At 38.8% G+C, this 24413-nt stretch overlaps 1 protein-coding gene across 4 annotated transcripts in view; it reads right to left on the bottom strand.

The window, feature by feature from the left end:
- Positions 1 to 24413, bottom strand: part of NR5A2 (nuclear receptor subfamily 5 group A member 2) — a 94744-nt gene that overhangs the window by 24706 nt on the left and 45625 nt on the right. For all 4 annotated transcript variants that reach the window (XM_014943593.1, XM_014943596.1, XM_014943595.1 and 1 more), the window contains 2 exons: positions 16423 to 16542; positions 3670 to 3817 (listed from right to left, as the gene is read on the bottom strand). In XM_014943593.1, coding sequence (XP_014799079.1) covers positions 3670 to 3817; positions 16423 to 16542 — 268 coding nt within the window. The remainder of the gene's footprint in view (positions 1 to 3669; positions 3818 to 16422; positions 16543 to 24413) is intronic.

The following is a 24413-nucleotide window of genomic DNA, read 5'->3' as shown; positions in this document are numbered from 1 at the left end:
CTGGTGGTTTAATGTCCTTATGAGTCAGGGTTCTTGTTAATCTAAAATACAGCCGAGTCTGAACCATGCACGAGATGATAATGGCATGATGAAATGATTTGTTCTTTGACTTTTTACCCTGTGGGATCACAGGACCTGAAGGACTGATTCAGCTGAACTGGTAGTCCAGGTTATGATAGACTTGCTCCTCTCCAGATATTGGCAGTGATTGGGCTGAAGGATGGCATGAGGAACCACTGAGAGTAGAAAGACAGACAATCACTGAAGTGTGACGATCTATGGACAAGAAAGGAGACTTCTATGGACAGAGAGGTAAGACATACCTAGCTGTAGGCACTTTTTATAACTGGAGGAGTTACCTAACTCTACATATATATTCATACTGTATATAACTAAACTAAAGAGATTACCAAACTAGTCTGGCTTATTGAATAACTGCTGAGTCACTGTATCATTATATACTTGGCAGTGTTGGTCAGGTGGGCACAGACCAGATGGCCCACTGAAGAAAGGGACGGGCTCCTGTGCCTGGGTGTGTTACTCCCCGGAGTGGGTATATATCGTTTGACTGCAGGAAGAGTTGTGCACCACAAGCCACAAAGGCTACAATAAATATGCATCTGTCTAAACTTCAACAGCATCTTCTTTAATGCTACCATCAATCAAAAGCATTTTCCTGTACAAACCCTTTGGAATCTTTGACGAGTAGATAACGAACAATTGCCTCTCTCGTTTAAAAATCTATCTAGCAAGCAATACTGATATGATTTAGTTGTGTTTTGAGAAATTATTGTAAGTACTTTGGGTTTTGAACATTATTTTACTGTTAGTTTACTAAGATAACCGCTTCTGAAATGTTAGGAAAAAAGGCGGAGACAAAGTTTTTTGCCCTGAAGGAGATTGCTGTCTTGTGAAGAGACAGACAATACAGTACAGCCATGAATAACAAACAGTTTTACAAGGCAGACTTGTATCTGTATGGTTATAAAAAACAAACAACTTCTTCTCCATAAATTAATTCTGTGGATTATTGACTTCATGTTGTCTTTGAGAGGCTTTATATTAGACATATTTTCCAACCAAGCGCTATACTAAAGAATAACAGCATAAGGTTTCATTGCTTTGGTTAACACTGTGGTGTGTGTGTGAATATCCTTAGAAATGTAAAAAGGCTGGAATGTCTTGAAGCGCTTTTTATTCCATTAAACATTACAGGACCAGACTTTCAACAAGAACCAGCTGAGGTTTTTGAAATATTTTTTTGGATTAAGTGATGGATTTTTGGCATTAAGACCAGTTTTCTGTTGAGATGCCTCAGAGATGTAGTTATGTGTCAAATGCACCTAGATACTCAGGTGCAATAATTGCTCCCAGATATTTATGTAGAATTTGATGCTCAGCTCGTTTTGACAGCTCTGCTGAATACTTACCAGTGCTGTTAGGCACTTCAGTGTCTTCAAAAACCTGACTCACTTTTAGGCATCTTATTAACTTCAACCAGACAATTCATTCATACTTTTGCGTATAAACTGAAGTACATAGCTGGAAAGGGTACCTATGTTTTTCATTTCAGTTTTGTCATCATTCTTCATTAAATATTTGCCTCAGTCCTGTGGGTCAAGTGGTAACATCTTTACGTTTTACTCTTTGCAGAGTAACATCTAGCTTTGACTACTAGCAAATTGAATTATGCAGTACGCTAAATAATGAACTAATCGCTTTCAAAGGTTTTCTAAGGTGTCGAATGTTTCTTGGCTTCCTTTTATATGCAAGTGATATGGCTACAAGGCTCCTATTAGCAGCAGAATTAACTCTTATTATAGTAGCACAAATGAGAAAAAAAATAGATAACTTGGCTCGGTACAAGCTTCCAAGGTATTTCTGCCCAACTGCTTCAGAAGTTGAGCATGCTACCTGGCAGAATTAGAAGAGCTAAAGATGTAAGACTGATTTCTGAATCGATGCAAAGTACCTGAAGAGGTGATGAACATGATCAAACAAAAAGGCCACCTAAATGTGAAAATTTTCCAAATGCACTTCGCTTATTCAGCTAATTTAAAATACCACTGAACTGAGATGAATTCTCTAAATATTTAATCAGAGGAAAGCTACAGGCTCTTTAGACGTTTCTGTGCCACTAATGACTGAAAAACCTACTTATTAGGAATTAGGAAATCTGAATTCTTGTTATTCATTAGATTAATTCATAAAACATAATTTCTGCAACAGATGGCTTCCTTTTTATTCTCTGAATCTAAGACATGGAAAGTGACGAAGTCCTGAATAGACAATGTTAATAGTTACCAGGTAAACACATCATCTCTTCCTAGGATTCTGAATGTACAAACTTCATAACACTCGATTCTGTTGGCATCATTCTAATATTTGAAGTAATTACTTTTTCCCCAACATATTCCATGTCCTACACCTCTGAAGTATTGATCTTTTATGCTCCCTGTATTTAGAGACCTTAATCTAAAATTTTCCAAAGCAGGATCAAATTATATGAAGGCCATATGGAAGGAGATATTTAAGACAGTACCTAATGCTTTACAGTGTAGCCAAAACTATTCCTTTTAGTCTAATTGCTATTGTATTATAATAATTTATTTGTAGAATTTTATGCCCTTACAGAATTTTTTTTTAAACTGAAAACCACAGAAAAACATTACTAATTGTCACCTCTGCTGCTATTTCTTTGTTGTGCTTGGCTTAACAGTTCACTCTCTTTATAGACAAAAATATATTTTGAATAAACTGTGAGGTTTGGTTGTGGAGATATGGCTTGATCTGACCTTATTTATGTTTTTAAGTCTCTCCTTTCAACCGTCTGCCAGTAAATAAAAATTCACTTGGCCAAAGTTTATTTAGACCAGCTTTATTAAGTCAACAAAGTGCAAACCTGAAAAATCTGTTCCTATGAAGTCAATAGGAATCCATTTCCCTAAGCCTTTTTTTATTCGTGGCACCAGTGATTTTTCTTGACTGATTCATTGGAGGGCACTGGTTTAACTAATTTGTCTTGCATAGGTATCTTTCCCATTCTATGTCCTCTCCACTAGTACAAAACAATCTTCCATTCAAAGGTTATTTCCTAGCCAGATCTGTCATAAAGCTATTATCATTATTTTGCACTTTAAGAGCTCCTTTCACTTTTTAAAAACTATGAGATACATTCCTGATTTATGAATTACGATGTGACAGCCATCATATGCAAAGAAGATTGTTTATACTTACCACAGATGCCTTTGAAAAAGAGGGATATTTCAACCGTATCCCCACCCCATCTGCTTTCTGTAACTATATTCAATATCATAGAAAAACATGGCAATCTGTATTTTCCACTGTTCTCTAGAATTTTTAAAATAATTTTATCCTTGTTCTGGAATATTCAGAAGCCGCATACAGAAATATAGAAAGCTTGTAACACTCTATTAAATTCCACAGGTTTTAGGAGTAATTTCTATAGAAACTCACTTCTAATCCTTATACATAATTTTCGTGCAAGTGATAATTGTAAAATAGTCCTCAGATTACTTTGAACCTCATTAAATATATTTCAATATCATGTTTTTCAGAAAAACATTAAGAAAAGCAAAATAATTTCAATGTTTTTAGAAAAAGATAATAACACTATTAAATAAGGTATGAAGAGTAGAGTGTACCTACCTAAACTAAACAGCACCAGGAATTTGAGACATACAAATTCTCGTAGATCAAACTGCAGGGAACGAAGCTTTGCTACTAGTTCTTGTGCGTGGCTCATAAGATTGTTGAGGGTGGCTCCAGCTTGGGATGCTATTATGGAATAATCCACCTGTAAAAGAGAATTGTATTTGTCTGGTTGTCACACCCACAGAACCACTTTAGGATGTTTCAAGCAATCACATACAACTGGGTTACTGCTGGATAAAAGAATCGCTCTCAATTTAATGATGTTATCAAGTCAAGATGGTTTTAATTATAAACCTATTTTAAAACAATGGCATATATTGAATATATTATTGAACTATATATTTTAATGGTATGTCACATCAGTATGAATGCTGGCTTGTCTGTATTAGCATTTTTTAGAAGCTTTATATATGACAACTGCTTATGACACCGGTAGCTGTCCTCGTAACAGTTTGTGTTGCTCATTTGGTGTCCCTTGTTCTCATTGTATTTGTATGATCCTGTGAAGAAAGACTAATGAAATGAGCTTTGCACCTATGCGGGGTGTGTTAGTCCAGAGGGACATAAAGGTATTCATGGGAAATGGTCCAGTGTCCGTAACTTGGCCAGAAACATCTATTCAAGCCCAGAAATGTCGGTGTGTTCCCACAGGAAACAGAGGTATTGTGTGGGCAGTTTCTGTTCTCCTTAGCTACACAAAATCCTGGGATTTGTTGGAATTGGTTCCAACGGGCTTGTTCTGGTGAGTCCTCCCCTGCGAGTGCCGGAGGAGCGGGCAGGTGCACGAGGCAGGGCAGCTGCACTTGCACGGTCCCCAGCAGCAACTCCAGGGCACAAAACTACTTTCTCTGGAGCACAGAAAGAAGTGAGACTGCTCTGGGGTCTGCTGCCCTTGTCATGCTACCCATTCATTCTCGGGGGAGGCTGACCTGTCTATGAGCTTTCCAAAATGACACTTGTATATAGAAATCCAACAGAATTAATACATCATAGTAAAAAAAAAAGAAAAGTAATATTCACAAGCAAAGTATACTTAAAGCCTTTCATAGCTGACACACCCCTGGGAAATCCTTGACTCTTGGGCAACCTCCCCACTGCTTGCACACTGAAACGTTTTTCTGCCTAACGCCAGGCCCATTGATGGGATGTTTCCACGCAGAGGGCCGTGCTCTGCCACTCTGAAGATGCACACCATTAAAGGTGCTCGGGTGCCGCAGCCTGCAGGAACGCCGCCATGCCGAGGTGAAGGGCAGAGGCTGGGGCCGGGCTGAGGGCGGCGAGATGGGGCAGCTCCAGCACAGAGACAGACACATGGAGCAGGGTGGAACTGCTTCAGGTGAGATACCTCCAGCTCACCCTGTTCACATCTGAGTGTGTCACGTATTACTTACAAGCACCACTGTCCTGTGAAAATGGCCCTCTGTGGTGCTTGCTCCCATGTTGACCGGCTCTGGGTCGACTGGCTGAGACCTAAATGGGTTATTGACACATTTGAAAAAAGATAATCTAAAAATCTTTTCTTGCCTGGTTGCTCTAATATTACCAGCACCTTTTTCTTTTAGGAGCTTTCATAACAGCAGGGAAATTGCTACCCGTATTTCGTGTAAGTAGATGTAAGTGAAGTCTGGCTCTAAACTAAGACTGAGCGCAATGGTAAGTGAGCGCTTTGGGTTAATGATTTGGTTAAAGGTATCGGTGCTCTAATCCCAGCTTTAAGGTCTCCCATAATAGAGTAGTTAATGAAGAACTGCCAGGTATCACCACAGAAAATAGAGCAATACTGCAAAATTTTGTTTTTCCAGGCATCAATCCCTTAAAAACTATTTTTTAAAAAGCTGTTAAGAAACATGTATTTTGAAATATTTTTTATTTATTTATTTTAAAATTATTGAATTTATTTTGCTCAAGTATAAACAGCAGTAAAGCAAGAAAATAACCCGAAATTCTTTAAATCTGACAAAATTTCAGCCAGGAAAGACAGAGAGATGACTGAAAGGAACTAGAAGTAACTTCTCCTATAGATGACCTTAATATAATCAATAGGTTACTACTTTTAATAAGACATTTTATCTATATGTACTCTTAGTGTTCCCAAGACATTGATTGAAGGCAACTGTACAAGAAAAATGAAGTTATACTTTTTATATGGATGTTAAGAATAATACTGCTGCAACTCTGCAAAGTTGTGCTTATGTTTCAATTAAGTCAATGGATTATGCTTAAGTATCCTGTGAGGTAGGATTTATTGCTCTCTTTTACACCTGGGAAACCTGAAGTAGTGCCATTAAATCGCTTACTCAGGGCCAAAGATGTCTGTGACAAAACTAGGATCTTGTCTTTGGGAACCCCAGACAAACCATCTTTCATAAATTACTTTCTAGTTCATCTGTTATTTTTGTCTCTTTCTATATGAACACTTATACATATTTCTTTATATGTAAGTGTATATATACTTATATAAGTAATAGGAAAATATGAAGTGACATACCTCAAATACTTTTTACTCAAAGAGCAGCTTAATGTAATGACATGATTCCACTACTTCATATTGAGAAACTGGTCACATATAAATACCAACTTTCACAACTTAATTTCCCTTTTGTAATTGCTAAGGGGGGAAAAAGCTCAAAATCCCTCACTGAGATTCCAGTTTGTGGGGAAATATGCTATTCACTTCATAATAAGAAGTTAAGATGTCTGGATGTCAAGAATATCAGTGGCCTTAGTGCAGCGATTATGCCATAATGGAAAAACCCAGTAGATGCCTGGATTTCCCACCATCCCTCTACTGGAGAGCTCTCAGGCAACCTGCTACTCTTTCAGGTGCATTTAATATTTGCAGCACCAGCAAATTTGTCTGGGAGGCAAGTCCTCATCTGCCACTCACCAAGAGCAGGCTGTATTAAATTTTTATATTTATTGACATTTCATTACCATAATTGACTGCAGTTGGTTCTCTAGTAGAAGGCACAGGGCTGCCTCCTAAGCAGGAGAATTGGTCCCTTGAGTAGGATTTGCAATTAAAAACAACGCAGAATGGATTTTTTTTTATTGTGTAAATATGATGAGTTGAATTTTCAGGTTTAACTAGAGAATACTGGGTGTGCAGAAGGCTTTTTTCAAGAGTGAGCAAAATTATGAGTCAGTGGAAAGACGACCCCCCAAGGTGTCAATCAGTTTATACAAAATCAACTGTGCATGAAAAAGCCTCTGTTAATGTCTATTCTGAAAAAGTGGTCACATTAAAGAGTATGCTGTCCTGCTTGCTTGGTCCTGCATGCAGAAATTGATACCAAAAGATGTATTAATTCTTTTACCTTCCAATTTATGAATAAAAATGCTTTTAAAAAACAGACTAAAACAGCCCGGACCTTGAGCAAAATGCTTACCTACATACAGCAGCATTTACTTTATATTGTACCATTAATTCCATTTGGTAAAAATCAAATCCACAACTAAAATAAATCGTTTTTGCTTCCCAATTAATAGTATTACATTTCACAGTTGATTTTGACGTTGATGATGGTATGTTTACTGGCATTTTTGAAAACGGAAGCTTTGGTGAAGCTTCTGCATTATCTAACGCAGAAGTAAAATGTTGGGCATAAAGTTACAGCCGCACAGACAAATGCAGGTGTGAATTCCTCATGTACCAGTACACAGTGCTATCTTGCATCATGAATATAGTAATGATGAAGAAGTAAGGGTAGAGGCTTAACTGGGTTTGCAAATTGCAGGCTGTACTGTAGTGTAGCATTTGGTAACTGAAGTGCCTAAATCAAAAATTAGGTACTTAGAACCTCTGCTCTATTGCCACCTAACTTTGTGCTTAAAGTCCTCAGAGCTCCATCTTCCACTAGCCCTTTGGTTGCTGAACTGCCTCTAGGCACGGCCAGAAGTACCCAAGTCATGACTGTGGTAACTGACTGGGCATCCAGCTCGTGCTATAGCTCCTTTTAGATTTATGGGCTATGTGGCTTTCATCTACCTAAGGCATCAAAAATACCAAAGGTGGGAACTGGTAGCAGGCCAGTGGCTGGAGTGACTAAGGCACGGGAAATCTGGGGTCAGATCTCCAGTCTGCAGAGAGTGTGAAATAAGTAAGGCTATAATCTGGAAATTGGGATATGTTTCTGGAAGTGAGAAACATCAAGTTTCTTCAGGTAAATCTGGCATATCTTGTGGATATCTTCTGATCGTGAGTATTGGGCAGAAAGAGGAGGACCTTTGGCTTGGTTTGGAGAGGAAGGATTTGCTAGGAGGGAACTTCCAGCAAGTGGAACAAATGGGCATAAGTCCCTTAGACAGACAGCATCCTTGTCACACCTCTCTGTGCAGCATTTCTCAAGGCTGCCTCTTACAGTTGCCACCTGGTTTGCTGCTGGCCTTCCCTGCTCCCTGCCAGGCAGAGGCAAGGGCTGGGCGGGTGAGTGTGCGGGCTCTGGAAGAGGGCAGGGTGGTACAGAGGCACTAGCAGCAAAGGAAAAGGAACGGAAAAGCTGATCGTATTAGTAAAAAGGCCACAACTTAAGGGCCTGCAGAAAGACATGGCAATACTGGGCATTTTTTCTAAATTGTTTTCTTGATACAGTTGAGAGTGATTTAAAAGTCCAAATCCCTATAATATCAGTGAAAGCAAGCTAGGTCAGCGTTGAATGTTTATGAACATTAAAACAATATATTATAGTAAAGTACTTGGATTTCAGCAACATTTAGATATTCTGCTATTGCATAATTTCTCAGCTGATAAACAGAGAGGTAAGAGAGATGGAAGTGACTAATTCTGCAGGTTTTTTCTCACATGAAGGTCTCATTTAACACAGTGAGATATTGTTTGAGGCAGAACAAAAGACAAACCTTTTTTACAACATGAAACTACACCCTGGGCTAAATAAATGCTGAGGCTGAAGGCCAGAAATGCAGGGAGCACTTGTGCTTTTTGTTTTGCAAATGATTTATCATGGTAATGAATGATTCTTGAAGCCAATTCCTTGGTTTCACTGGGCTCAGACAGAAGCTTTCTGGTGGAGTCAGGTGGTGGCCTCTGGTATCAACTCTTTATGCTCACAAAACAGAGCCTAACGTTCAATGGTGGAATAAGGTTCTTTCCTTCTTCTAAAAACAAATTTTGTTTGATTTCTGAGATATGATAGTGGGGTCCTATGGCACGTGGAAATGTTGTGTGGAACTGTACCATCCCTTTTCAATGCTTCAGCAAGCTTGGAACAGCCTCCAAAATATAGGATTAGAGTGATTTGACTTGCCAATGGCTGTTACCAGGTACTGTCTGTCACTGAATGCCATTCCCTTCAGCCAGAACAGGAACTGCACAAGTTAGGAATAAAGGAATAAAGCCCCTTCCGTGGGTGTATGCAGTACCTGGGTAATGGACAGAGGTTCAAGCAGGCTATGGTGGTTCATGTTAGTGAAAGATTGATTTCATATTTAGTTTAGTAACTAAGACCACTGTGTCTGGGGCACAAAGGCAAAGGAGGCAGCGGGTGCCCGGGTGCGGCAGAGGGACTGTCCCGCTCCCCCTGCTCTGCTCCCTGCAGCCCGGCCAGCCCCGCTGGCGCTGCTGCTGATGGGGGGCTGCTCCCCCACCGCTCCCTCCTCGGCCACCAGCTGCACTGAAAGCCAGGCGAGTGGCCCACGGTGCCCTGCCCTGGGTTTTGGAGTCCTGACCCTGCTGAGAGCCTGCGAGTTGGCTCCAACAACGTATGGCTGTGTGGGTGGGTGAGACTGTCTCTCAGAAGGATGCGTTCAGCACAGTATATAGCAAGCAAATTCATTTACTATCACAACTATATTTACTCTTCCACTGTTTCCTGAAACATGTATTTCAGTGTCAATGGTTATTAAACTCATTTTGAGCTTTTCATATAATCCTTTCATTAAAAACATTTAAAGCAGTATTTATGTTATGTTACTAAGCAAATGAACATGGAAAAGTGCTTTCTAGAGGCACCTACGTACAAAAATTTAGGAGGACTCAACATGGACAAAACCAGCAGACATGCCTATATCAGGTCTGGATATATTAATTAAAATTATGATGACTTACACAGCCTAAGATGCTTGTCATTTTAACATGATACACAATAATAGAAGATAATGAATTAAGTTGCTAGTGGACCTTTCCCTTAGGATGATGTTATTGTGCTTGCTAATTAGCTATAATATGCAAATACTAACACTCCAAAGTACTGCATTGACTTTGTCTAACTTAGTTTCAGAAACACTAGTATATCAAGACTGGAAAAATTCTATGCCCTGTAGTTGATCATATACAGAGTCATTAATTGTAGATATATTTACGTGATAAAACACATAATGATAAAAGTATTGTTAAGTTTCATGGAGACAGCTATTTTAATCAATATCATTAAATTTTCCACTCTAGTAATGGTGACTATTGGGTTCTTCAAATTATTAGTATGAAGATGTTAAAGCAATGTGTAGAACATAGCTCACCTAGAGTACAATAGAATCCATTTCTTTACCAAAGCGTTGCAATGCACTTTGTGGTTTTTATATAGAGATGTGATGACACAGAATCACTGCTGAGTTTGAATGTCCATAACATTCATTGGAAGGCAGACCATCACTGGAATATTTTTGTGAATGCTTAGGTAACATCACAAGGGCTGTGCTAACTCGGACTGTTTCTTCAGGAGCTTTTAATCATGTAAGTTCATTTCCATTTATTACACTCTTATTTTACACAAATTTCTACTCTATTATTTTAAATCCTTTCTCATCAATGGAAGACTGGATGTGTTCCCTTTGAATCCCATCAGTATCACCACTCCAATAGGCAGCTGGGATAGGCTGATGTGGTGCTTTCTTCTTTGAGTTGGATCTCTGAACAACTTCTCTCTCGTGTTGGGCAAGCTTAAAATCAAAAATGGGACTTTACATGAATTTATATGGAGAAATTAGTTCACTATTATGCGACTTGCATGGAGGACTAGCAGCCTTGAAGAAGTGCTGCCAGACTCCAGGCGAATAGCTTTTGTTCTCTTTATGGGAGCAATGTGTACAAAACACAAAAGAAATGTGTTTCCTATGAACACAACAGAGTTAGCATATGGGAAATGGAACAGCTCTGGCATGCAAGGATTCATGTTGGGTGCCCTCTCCGTGACTTTTTACTGGAACTGGAATTTTAGACTTAAAACCATAGTGCTATGATGGTTTCATGGCAACATAGCAAAGCAAATGTAAACTGGGATCAGTTTGTTCACAGGTGTACCCATAACTATTTGGAAGGCTCAAAATGTTTAATGAATATTTGGGCAAATCTGAAATGGGCACATGCATGATTATAACTGACTGTTGATGTGTTTTACCTAGTTTAACTGAGAACATCTAGTTCAGCCCCAAAACACAGCTAGTGTAATATCTTCATAAGGAGGGAAGCGGTTTTAACGACTAGTAAAACCTTGTTTTCTTTACCTTTAGGCAGAAACCACTAGAGTGAGGAACTGTGTAAGCTTGGATACAAGAGAACAAATACTACACTGAACAGCAGAATAATGATTGACCTCGCTTATATCCACCTTGAGTCAAATCCTGTGTGTGTTTGCCTATGTAAGGACTTCTAGATTTGGCCCCCAAATGCAAATACCTCTCTTTTGCCAACTGCAACTATGAAGTGTCACTGATTGCAATCACAAATCTAATGGAAAACAAAAAAAATTTAAAAAAAGCCTATTTCAGGAACATAAGAAGTAATAGCTTTCAAATCAGGTATCCATTATCTTTCTATACCCTATGACTAGTGTATGCATTTTTAGTTGTTTCTTAGGATGTACAAAAAAGCCTGTTTCCTTATCTACTTTTTTTGCCAGCTCCTTTCTCTTCTCCTTCAGAGACACTCCTTCCTCTAACACTCTTTTACATAGGGTGATCTTTCTTTGTGATACAGTCATCTGTAGCCCACAGTCTGATAGTTCAGCTGCCTCTTGAGAACCTTTTCAGGGGCAAGGTGATCTTTCCTTGGGCTTGCAAGTCTGTTCCATAGACAGATTCTCCAACAGCCTTAGCAAATACATTGGGTTAGTAGAAGACTTGGCAACAATGAGTAGAGTGTAGGTATGAACAAGATGAGCAGCTCGTGTCTGGGCAGCCGAGCCTGCGGTTCATGTGTTGCGTGACTGCTGCATGAAAATGCAGGAACGTGAAATATTCCATACAGAACTTTAGTATCTACCTGTGTGTGCTGCACCTTGGAAGCTAACAGTATATTGCTGATGCAGAAGATACAAAAGGAAAGTGCTCAAGTTGGAAGAATTAAAGTTCTATAATTAGAAATGGTCTGTTAAAATTATATGCTACATGGCAAGCCTATGAAAGTCAGTGTGCAGAGAGCATATTGGCAATGATTTACAATTAACCACCACATTGCAAATCACTCCTTAGCTGTTTTCTATTATGAAATTTGGAGAGTTGTAAAATGCATTTGTGCTACTTTATTTCTTTTTGAAATGGTAATTGCTACTGCTGAGGGGCAGTACTTAGTGCAGAAAATGAAGTGTGCAGCATAGGGAGGAACTTGTTTCTGAGGAACTGCTGAGGAATTGTAATGATCTGAAAAAAGTGCTTTCTTGAAACACAGGCACACAAAAGAGCTTCATTTATGAAACTCCAACCAAATAAATAACAAAATAAAATAAAACACTGTCTTTTTTCTGTGCAAGGGCCAATGCTTACTACTTTATTGCTGACTGCACTTTTTGCCCATCAAAGTGGGAACACAGTGGATTCACACTAGGTAACACTCATAAGCCAGTGGCTTGAGGGAAATGCAGATGTATGGAAATGTGATAAGAATGCCCTAAGGTAATGGGGTTTGAGCCAATGTGTTTGAAAATTATCAAGTGTTCTTCTAACTACTAGCCCATTTTAGATACCTTGTATAGAACTGACAGTGGTGTGGCCGTGGGGAGCTGGATGAAGTTTGGCTTTTGTGTCTGAAGAACAGAGATGGTGCAGCTGAACCAGAGAAAGCAGGTATGTTCTAATTAAGTGGTGATAAATTCCGCCCTTACAGCTTCCCCCTTGATTGTGATTGTAAAAAGGACTGTGTTTGAGTAGCTTTTATGGAGGGATATATTAAGGAAAGCAAGGAGTGAGGCTTCTGAGGTCTTAAATTGGCTAACTTGTGACAATAATCATGATCTCTCAGGTAACAAAGTAGACTACCTAGCTCAGGTCCTCAGTTTAAAGTTAATATCTTTGAAAGCCAGATGATTGACTGTAATTTTGCTCATAGTGCTTTGCTGGTAGCAGTAAATAAAAAACATCTACAGCACTTTTCATCAGAAGTGTCAGAGTGCTTTCCACACCATAATCAATTAATTTTTATGAGATGGTGTCCATGGTTATTTCCCTTTCTCTACTGAAGGAACTGAAAGGATCAGGGCAACAACCAGAAAGTACACAGCATTCAGTGCAATAGCAAAAACTCATAATGCCCGGGTCTAGAAGCATGGCTTTGCAGAATTATTTTACAGTTAATATGGAGGAAATAGAGTCATAATTGTCCTTTCATAAATAGATTTGAACTGGCACTGTATCTTAGAATGACAACACTGAGTTGGTGCTGCCAAGATGGTCCATCTTGACACTTAGAGAAAGAAGCAGTTGTATTGGATCAGCTTGGCTAAACAAGTAACTCACAACTGAGTTACCGTGCAAAAAAGGTAGCGTACAGTGGCTGAAGCCAGGAACGGCTCAGAATAAGTAATTTAGAAGCACTGTCTAGGCATGTAGGGATGATGTTTAAAAAGCCAGTGTTCAACTAGAATTTAGACTTGCAAGGGTTATCAAATTGCTAGTTAGGGGATGAACAAGGAAAACGTGAGACTGCTGCTGGGTTCAGCGGGTGATTTAGTGGCAGCACACACAGATCAGGCTGAGGTAGTCAATGCCACCTTTGCTTCAGCCTTTACTAACAAGGTCTCGCAGGCTCTGTGCTTTGCAGCAGGGCTCAAGGAGGAGGAAAGTGACCAGCATTGGGTATAAGTTGGAAAAAAAGAGATTTAGACTGGAACTAAGGAAAAACTTTCTTCCCATGAAGATGGTCAGACAGCAGCGCTACCTGTGCAGGGAGGTTGTGCAGTTTCCATCCTTAGGGGTTTTCAAAGCCCGACTTGACAAAGCCCTGATAAACCTAGTTTGAGGAGGGGGTTAGACTAGAGGCTCCTTAAAATCCTTTCCAGATTGGATTATTCTGTGATGTTAAGATTTGTGGCTCTGGCAATTCTAGATATTTTAAACCTTCTGCTTAGCTCACCCAGCTTTGTCCATCTAAATAAAAGATGTTCTTCAATGAACGATTTTCAGCCATGAAAATAGTTTAAATAGGTGATGTTTTAAAGTGAATGCTTTTGAAGGTCAAATTGCATACAACTTGTGTATTGGCCCAATAGTGACATTTCTGCAGTTCTAGCTGTGCTCTTCCTGTGAGCACAGATGCCACACACAGCGCAGGGAGAGCAGGCACAGTCAGTGCAGCGCACTCTCCAATCTGGCTTTTCATCTAGAGTAACAGTGACTAGAGCTGAATGCAATCAGGACAATCCAGTGGCATTATGTGTAGATTTGAGACTCATTCCAGTTTCAAAAACAACAGCCAGAGACTGCATATTTACTTCAGGTCTAGTGTCTCCCTGTTTCTCAGGGAGAATCTGTGGTGCATATATGGGAGTACGTTCTTCAGCCGTTAGCCAGTGTGGGATGGGAAGGAGTCCATCTGTAAGCAGAAGGACTGACTGCAGTGCACTTGTTTGCTGTTCTCGTACTATGTCCCCTTGCTCTCCAAGCAGCCTAAGTGTGAAGAGGGATGTACGGAAGATGATGGGAGACTCTGAGGGTGCTTGTACCAACTTTAAAATTTCAAACTTTGGCATAGGAAAGCAAAATTGGGTTGAAAGGAGGCTGTACTAAACTTATTTGACAAAACTGGGGCAAAAATGGATGCAATCAATCCAATTTAGCTGGGTTTTAACTTAGTTGTATGTTTCCAAGCAGAATTATAGTCTTCAACTTCCAAAACAAGCTGATGATTTGCAAGCAGTACATTAATAAGCATCCTGCTACCTATTGTGCAACAGTGGTTAAATGCTCTGCTTTGCCTTGAGATCATATACAGCTGGGTTTTTTGCAAGAAAAGATAAAAGTGGCTAACTAAGTAAGAATTATTACTGTGAAAATGGGTACAATGGCTAGAATTTAAGGGTATTTAGATGTCTCTAATGATTTGAGTGGGACTTAGGTACTCAGTACCTTTTAAAACTAGCTAATCGCAAAGCAAATGAGACACTAATTTAGCAGTTCTTTCAAGAACAAAAAACTGTCAATATACTTATAGTTTTATAAACAAAGGAATAAGCAAGCACCCTGTGTGGTAAATAAAATAATTGCTGGTACAATTGTCTGTATTTTACAGATGATGAAATGGAAAGCGGATCAGTAATTTTTCTCAATAACACTAATATAAATCAAGAGTAACACAACGAATTTTAGCTCATATAATGAGAGACTACAACTTTAACTCAGGTTAGTGACTTTCCACAAAGGTGCAAGAGTCAGTTCCGTAGCTAGACTTTGAATTTTCACACTTTTGTTGGACAGGCTGATAATTTGGCCCTTCTACTGTACCCCTTTTAATCATAACTGCAAACAGTTATTTCTCCTTCTGATTCATATAAACACTTGGTCTTAGTGTTAAGAAATGGCTACAGTTTTAAAATTATAACTAAAGTTGTAAGCAGATTCCACAATGTGCAGGTACAAATGACGTATCTTAGAAAAAGGAGCTCTTTCCCATTTGTGTATAAATTGAGGCAATTCAGTATGCAGCTACTTAAATACCAATGGGCCATTGTTTGCATTTTGCATTGGGAACACAATGTACAGGCACACTTTGTTTCTCTTTGATACTGTAATTTTTTTCTGTTAAAAACAGAATAAGAAGCTTAGGAATAAGGTTCTTATTTTGCTGTCAAGTTCTTTTTGCTTTGGAAAGTAAGAGGGAGACAAAACTTTCTATTTCCTTTGGGTTTTCTCACAGTTTTCCTAATGTTAGCCACATTATTGCTCTTGCATTTTGGCAGAGCTATGCATCTGGCACCTGAAGAAAATTAACCCTTGGAAAGCTGTGCAGAAACTGCAGGGTGTGTATCCCAAGACAGCTCCTGAGACAATACCTGCATTTGCCAATGGACTGAAAAATTTTCCTGGGATTAGGCGTGTCAGCTGCCCAGTTTCTTGCACATGTGCATACTTCTCTAAAAGCAAGATATTTCTGAGGTATTAGCTACAGGTTCTCTGGGTCTCTGACCCTGCTAGTGATTCCTTGAGTAAACCACAATTCTGAAGGGAAAATAAGCTATAATTGCTTAGACCTAAAGCATCAGGTTTCGGAGTGTTGCTGTTGCTGTCAGAAACCATTTTAGCCCCCAGGAAATACAACTTCTTGAGAAACACTTCTCATCTGCTATTTTTCAATCACTGAAGTATACAAGTATATTTGAAAAGCAAAGTGCTTATGATTATATCTGCTTTTATAAGTTTAACTGTAATCAGCAGACTAGGAACAGAGTGCACAAGTCATTTTATCTACATTATTTGTGGAGAGTCTCTGAGAACACAGGAGTGCTTCTGACCTAGTTAAACTCCTGCTATTTTGAAAATGATTATTAAAAAGCCATCAATACTTCTCTGAGCCCACATACTCACTTGTTGCCCGGTAACCAGAAGGATGGAGCCTTCTTTCCCATGTACCACTTGCCGGTAAATGTGATCTAGAATTAGGAGTTCACTCCAGCAGTTCTGAAGCAACTTCATTTGGTCATCAACCTGTAAAGCAAACACGAAAGTTGGTGACATCACTCTGGGAGTAAGTCTTACATCACACTACAGAGTCAGTCCTTCTTCAAGCATCTGGATAATGTCATGAGAACAGAAATGCTATCAAAAATTATTCATCCACAAAATTCCTATTCTCAGCTGAAAAAAAAAAGGGCACTGCTGAAACCCTTATTTGTAAAATGTATACAGTGTTTACTCCTGATTACATTATGGGAAAGCAGAAGTACAGCGTTGTTATGCAAATCAATAACAATAGTATATTTATGAAATGCTCATGGAAATGGGATATTATTTTTTTCCCAAAACAAGAATAGCAGAAATAATGCTAATGTGAACTTTCCTGTACTCTCCATCCTTAAACCTCAGCTTCTGGAAACAGTAAGGAATCTGCAGATTCAAGAGCATTATTGCTGCAACAAGCCCAAGTCAGAGATAGATCCCTTGCAAAGGAAAAAGTGAAGAGAGAGGCAAACACACCCTCTAAGAATGGTTGTGGTACTATGAAAAAAGAAGAAAACTTCTTCATAAACAGAAGCTGAGCAGCTCCAGGTGTCACTGGCAGTTGAAGAAAAGACTGCACAAGGCAGTAGTGAGCAGTGAGACACATCACTGACTGCATTTGGTAATAGAAGGAACATACTGGGCAGTCAGCACAAGCACCCATAATAAGTTTTTGTGCAATGTTATTTAGGATGTGCATATGATAGGACAACAAAGTATATCACTAAACTGATTCCTATTGCAACTGGATTGCATTCAGTTTTATTCACTTTAAAGACTGAAAAATAATTGAGATTTCCATGGAAATGGGAGAAAAAAATTTGCAAATGAGTGGAAAGCAGACTATGAATTTAAGTCATGGTAAGCATCGGTAATCTCTGGACCTGTTCTTACTGAACTTATTGATTTCTTCCTAAAATCAAAGTCTTTGACTACAGATATATGTCCTGAAAGAGTTAAAAGATGCATACATTAGCATGGTTCCAAGTGTCTGGTGCAGATATGGTAATAGCATATATATAGTTAAAAGTACTCTAAGAACCTGCATAGAGAGCAATTGAACAGATTAAAATTGCTATAAACTAGGAGAAGTAAAAAAGAAATTAGCAAAGAAAATATTTAAAGTGGAGTAATGCCTAGAATTTCTGAGACATGGAACTACTAAAATTGTTTTTCAGGGGTTCTAATTTCATTCGATTTAGAACTAGATTTCATAATGTACATGAAACCTCATTATAAGGAGCAATCTTGCATGAGCTGAATTAGGTAATGAAATAGATGTTTTCAAATTTTATCAGCTACAATCTAATGATTTTTATAACTTTATACTTTCAAGCTTGTTTTCTGGTTGTGTAGTAGAGAAAGTAGTAATATTTGTCACTAATAGATTTTTGTAGTGTCACCTGTGAAAGTTACCTAATATTGTCTCCCTCTTTCCAGTCACTTCCATACAGCTCAGACTTTAACATCCAAGTCTCTATTTGCCTCCTCCATTTGTCTTGATTTCCTTTCTTCCCACTCACAGTCTTCTCCCAACTGTTCCTGTCTCAGTTTTGCTCTCTTAGGGATCTGTCTCAAATTATTCCCTCTTGCTGGATTGTGCAGAGAAAGGGAGCAGATTCTCACAAAGCCAGTGGGGAGGAAAGGGCAGAAGAAGCTGTGTGCAGCAGACCACATTCTCCTCTACAGCCGGCATTAGGACCCTCCATGACTGCAGCAGGTATCTGTGCTGGGAAACTGCACAACTTGCTCCCTCCATTACTGCCTTACCTAGAGAATTTTCACGAGGTTTGGGGTTATATTTTATTTTATCTGTCCCCTTCCTTTGCTCTAAAAAAACCCCAACCACCAAACTCAAGGAAAATTATATCCAAATATCTGTGCCAAAATAGTATCGTAAGGTTGCAAAATCAAGCACTGCAGAATTAGTTAATGCTTGTAATAAGATGGTCTGTCCTATTCTTAGCTTCAGTCTGCATTTGTGTTACAACAGATTTTAATGCATAGACACAAAAGGACTGAATTATGCAAACGTTCTCAGTTCTTGTATTTCAAACATTTAGCATGCTTTGGCTTTCCAGTATTAAGAATAATAGTTTATCACAGCTGCTGTTCTGCCTACAGTCACAGTTAATACATGTATGCTCAGATAACTGCTATAAACTACATATCCATTGGCAATAGAGATGGAGGAAAGAAAGAGGTGTGGACTCTGTAGATGGATATATTACTAAGTCAAAGTAAAGCTACTGCTATCACAAACTCAGTCTTGCTCCGTCACTACGCTGTCTGTGCCCATGACAATTCATTTCTGTTCAGACCACAGAGCAAGGCTGATTCTATATTAAAGATTTCTTCCCCTGCCCACAACATGTATTTGACTACAAAACCATTTCAACCAAGTGACTTGTTAGCTCAAGAGAGGACAGTAAATTACCACATTGACATTCTCCCCACCAAAACTTAGGCAGGGTTTAAAATAAGGCATTACTTGAAGAAAATGTTTGAAATGCACACATTCTAGTGCTCTTGCTTTTTATGTGAGACTGTCTTGTGATCTCCTCTGTACTACAAGGTGTTACAAAATTCAAATAAATCATGTTAACATGATAATTTCATTCAAAATTAGCATTTCACACAAAGCTATCACAGCTTACATCTGAATGAACCAAACTGTGAGACAGTTTAAACATCCAGAATCCATGTCATAACATCTAATACCTGAATAAGAGGTCAAGCATTTGATTATATTATAAATGACATATTTTCAGCTAACCCATCTGTCTCAGCCACAGGCTTTTGAAAACAAACTACACGTTACAGGTCTGGCTTTCTGAAGGCCCCAACAGCAGCTCGTCTGCAATCAAAGCTTACCTCCCAAGCTTTATCATATCATTACCAAGCCAGTGCTGTGAGAACAGTATGAGATGGCAAAATCACAAAAAAAAATGTTTTGCACATAGTCTGTTCCTGCTGTTCTACAAAACTCATAAAACTAGCAACAGCGAACATCTGCTAGTGGTTCGCAAAATCTGCTCCTCCATATTCACTGTAATTTAACCAGTGAAAGCCTATAAAATGGGTAGCATAAAAAGCACAACACATCCGAAACACGGTATTGCCTTTAGAAGACAATTAGATCCAGCTGCTTTTGCCATTTTTAAAAAAGCTGGTGGGGCAGCAGAATGCTTCCCAGTTTGCACTAGGAAGAAACAGAGATGACTTTAAGGAGGGTCTTGGTTTACTAAAATGTAGGGCAAGTGATCACTTCCAGCCTATTTCTGAAAGGCGTGTAGATGAGGAAAAGCACATACTTTATCTCTGCTAATGCATACAAAATGAAAAATAGAAAACAACATAGATCACATTGTACAAAAAAGGTAACGAATCACTTCTTATGTTAGAATGAGCTGGTAAACTTTATGACGTGTGTAACTTCAGCCAGAACACAAACACCTTTGTGTTTCTGTGGCACGTCAATAAATTAGTTGCAGAAGCATATTATCTGGCAAAACAAAAAAAAAATAATCAACCTTTTACCAAAACAAGTACGTGCCTTAAATTGATCCTGAAGGCAAAGAGGCTTAAGTTTTGGGAGCAAAGTGGAGAGTGAGTTCTAAAGAGGAAGGTCCTCTGCAGAAAAAGCACCTTGTGGACTTCAGTCTCCTGACTCCAAAGCCAAATTATGCTAGTCTGCCATTAACAGGGTAAGCAGGAGAAAAGATAAGATTCTGTCACCAAGATAACTAAGCTCCCGTCTGGGACTTTCCTATGATCAACATAATTTTCAATCATGTTATACAATGAATTAGAATTTTCAATCATGTTATACGATGAATTAGAAACAAGCTCATAAACTTGTACTATTGGCTAAACTTTGAGGTCTTACATTTTGTGGAGATCTTTAAGAGTATTATCAATGTTTTAACGACAACAAGAAAAAAGTACCCTTTGTCCCAACTATTGGGAATGCTTATAAATAAGAATGGAATATCATATGGCCAACAACCAGCTACTGCAAGAACAGTCCCCAAATTTGCAGCTGCTCCCTGCCATAAGAGAACATTGACACAAGGATGTAGTAACCCATTTCTTACCTAAGCAAGTTATCAGATGAGATGCCCATTTGACAGCTATCTAGCCTAGAACAAAAGTGTGTTTGAATACTGTGCCCAGATGGTTAAATTTAGGTCCTCTCTGGCCAGTGGTGTTCAGAGGAAGACACACCAATGGGGACAGCGTAACTGGAAATTGTTGTTGAAGAAATGGCTTTTAAGGAAAGATGTGGACAGTGTGTGCCTCAAAAGAAATAGGAAATACTTTCCAGCATGAAAGAGTAATAATGTTATGAGTATGAAAGGAGTAACACATCACACCTGTAAAACTGCTGCTTATTTGCTGCAGCACATGGGAAGGGGTGGCTGCAGCCTGCATGTCCCCCTTGTTGTCCCAGCCATTGGCCATCCCAGCTCTTCTCAGTAAAGCACCAGAGCAGAACTGCTGTATGGCGGGGTCAGCAAGAGTTCATGTCTCTTGGGATAGGAACGGACGAAGGTGGGCCACAGTGCAGTAGGACGGTCTATGGCCCAAGCATGGGAAGGTCACGGTGTTCCCTAAATTAGTTTACTTTTCAATTTCAATACAAAATAGTAGTCCCCATTTAAAACTTTAAAAAAAACCCCAGATTTGTGAAAATAGAGACAAAGAGATGTGCTCCCTCCACCAAGTCCATTGACTTTTTTCCCCACGGGTTTAACAGAACCATAGAGCCTGGTGGAACTGTGACACTTCTTTCTGTCCACTGTGAAAGATTCACATCATATTGCTCATCTGCACAGTAAACTTCATACTGTTACATATCTGAATACAGGTTTGAACACAGAATTCCCTGGCAGTATGCCCAAGTTCCTCCACTGCCAGCTGGAATTATAAGATGATTTTAAATCACTTTTCTGAGTTCTCTGCTAACTAGGATTAGAAAACAGGCATGCATGAGAATACATTTTGATGCAACTATTAGTTTGCATGATTTTTTTACCAATATAATGCAAACCATGTAGGATATTTCCAGGAGTGGAGAAAATACTCTCAATTTGAAGTGTAAAGGTCTAATCCTGAGCACTGTGGTGGCACACTATCTCTTGGTGGGACAAAAAGATGGTCTGGGGTTGGGGATGGGAGTGTCACATTTGTCTGCTAAACCCCGGACTCCCACTCGGGTCCTGAGCTTTTGCTAGAGGACTCAGTGGAAGTTTGTCAGGCTCGTTGAGGCCTCTATTGACACTGTAATACACAATCAGGCATTATCAATTGTAGTTAAAAGAAGTACTTATCTCAGAAATGCTCGTTACTCATCTGAAAAACTATTTGTGCTGATGTTACAGATGAGGAAGGCTGGTGCGACACAAGAGTAGTATTGTTGTAGAGTGTATGTTTCCCACAGCACAGACTGTTAATCATTATAAACTTTTGTTTTCTCTGAAGAACATTGAAATTTCCAAACAGTAAAATGAAGAATAATGTGTATGCTTTGCTGAAATGCACCTTAATCTTATCAAAACTACACTATGCCTTTCTTTCAGGAAAGTGTTTCACAATATTTAGCATATTGTAACCAACAACTGCAGATTTATTACAATTTTTCTTGTGAAGAAGTATTTTCAGCCTGACACTTGATGAATTACCTGTTAAAAGTTTTGGGGTCATGTTTTTTTTGTGTTGCTCTAAGTTAAATATTTTCTTTATAATTATTGCTGCAGATTCAGTTAAACAATGCACTCACCTTTTACCCAGTCTACATACACCTCCCTTTCTGAGAAGTTGGAGAATCCTCTTTTCATTTGCATCAACTTGCACTATAGCTTTGGGCTTCTCTGCTACTAAAAATTTAAAAGGGTATCTAATGATATAAAAAAAAATATGCAATGATTCAAATTTATGTGGTAACACCATGTTGGATTCAGCTGAATTGTTTTTACTTATGCTTCTAAAAGGGAATGCCAATATAGAAATAACATGAAGCATTCATCTCCTAGTGCACCTTTTAAATTCTACGGCCATTGAATAGCCATTTCCTAGTGAATATGAAGTGATTAAACATCTGTCTGAATTGTTCAGCCTGAAGCATACAGGTTCAAGGGATGGTTGAACTTTCTTTCAAATGTAGTTAGGAGATCACTCACAAGTCATTGCAGACATATAGCTTGAGTTGCTACTCCATTTTCTTATGCTATAGTGAAGCAAATTGCTCCAAATCAAAGTTTTATAAGACAAGTGCACTCCAGAGGCTAATTTTTTCCTGCTGAATGCATGCATGGTTTCCAAATCGTTACAAAGGTAGAGAAGGATTTGGACTCTTCAGATGGGTTGCTGCTAACAGTGGGAAACCTCCTGTGCGAGGTTGCTGACAAAAAGCAGCACATAACTTTCAGAATCAGTGAATGCCCTAATAAAATGTGATTACTACCTATAACCTCAGTAATAAAATGCTACAAAGTTCAAGAAAAAATGATTTAATATTAACTTTGATTGTTCCAGCTCTTTACTACAAACCTGTGTGTTATATAAATTTTTTAGCTAAAGGCAGGGAGTGATCTTTACAACCCCATGTTGGATTAGACGACTGTCCTGTTGCCTTCTAGCTCTAGTGTGAAGTGAATATAAAAATCTGTCCAAGTTTGGTAGCATTTTACATTTTTTCAAAATTTAAAAAGGAAAGCAAATACAGAAACACTTCAGTGTGTGCCTTTTCCTGCTCCTTTACAGCATGTAAAGAGGCTGTTGTAAAGGTGGAATTAAACTTGGTGTCTGCCTGTGCATGTGTGTATATACCTCTTTCTCCAATAACCTCTAAATCCATCAGTCAGTGTTACCTTATTTCAACAGAAAATTCATCTATTCAAGAGATTAAACTCCTATATACCTTGTGTGAATCAGTATCCAGACGGAGGAAAGCAACTGCTGGGTACTATGCTGAAAGAAAAGCTAATTTGCTCACGCTTTATTCAACAACAGAGAACTGAGAGAGAGCAAAAGAGAAAGACTAAAATGCTTCATTAATTCCCCCCTGCTCATGGAACCATTAGTATTTGGAATATCAATCCACTTTAGATAAGGAATTTATAGCACAAAGCAACATTATACTTTTGAAAATCCCTACACTTTTACCCTTCCAAAATGTGAAGGGGTGAGTATGTGGTGCCCATGCTCTGAATGGTGTGTGGTGATTCCTGTTTAACAAATGCACGCAGGGAGAGCGATGGCTTTGTGACAGCTTGTCCCCTCACATGTATAAAGTCACTGTGAAAGAGGGGATCAAAGCAGCAGCGGCCAACCATTTCCCAGTTTCAGTGCTGATCTTCCACTGTGTCAAAATAAAGAGCAGCCTTGAGCATCAGTTCACACTCATCCTGTTTTCTTGCAGGAATGTAACGCAAGGTGCATTAGTCTAAGGACCTCAGATTGCTGAAGGGAGTATGGGCAAGCAGCAGATGATGCTACTGGTAAAGAATAAGACCTCTCCTTTTATGGGTCTTTGGACTCCATTTAGAGAGTATTTCCCTCTATTAAGGAGAAGGTATATGGCAAATCTCAGTTCTTCAAACATCAGATGAAAGGGCTGTTACAATAAACTTTGTGTGCATATATGTATATATTTTATATAATGCATCATATGCAACATATAACACACCCTTTTTTTCTCCTTTTCCTCATATTTATCTCTGTGAAAACTGCATGAAAATGACTTAGTATTTCACAGTCAGCGATATTTCTGATGAATTATAAATGTGTTTTTCTTAGGTTCTTTTTTTGGGTGTTTTTTTTTTTTTAGCTGAAAATAAGAAAAGATTTCTTTTTAG

This window comes from Calidris pugnax, unplaced genomic scaffold (assembly GCF_001431845.1).
Source record: "Calidris pugnax isolate Ruff unplaced genomic scaffold, ASM143184v1 scaffold63, whole genome shotgun sequence".
In the NCBI taxonomy this organism is placed as follows: domain Eukaryota; kingdom Metazoa; phylum Chordata; class Aves; order Charadriiformes; family Scolopacidae; genus Calidris; species Calidris pugnax.
The sequence above is the reverse complement of the archived record's forward strand: the minus strand, read 5'-3'. Positions and strand labels throughout refer to the sequence as shown.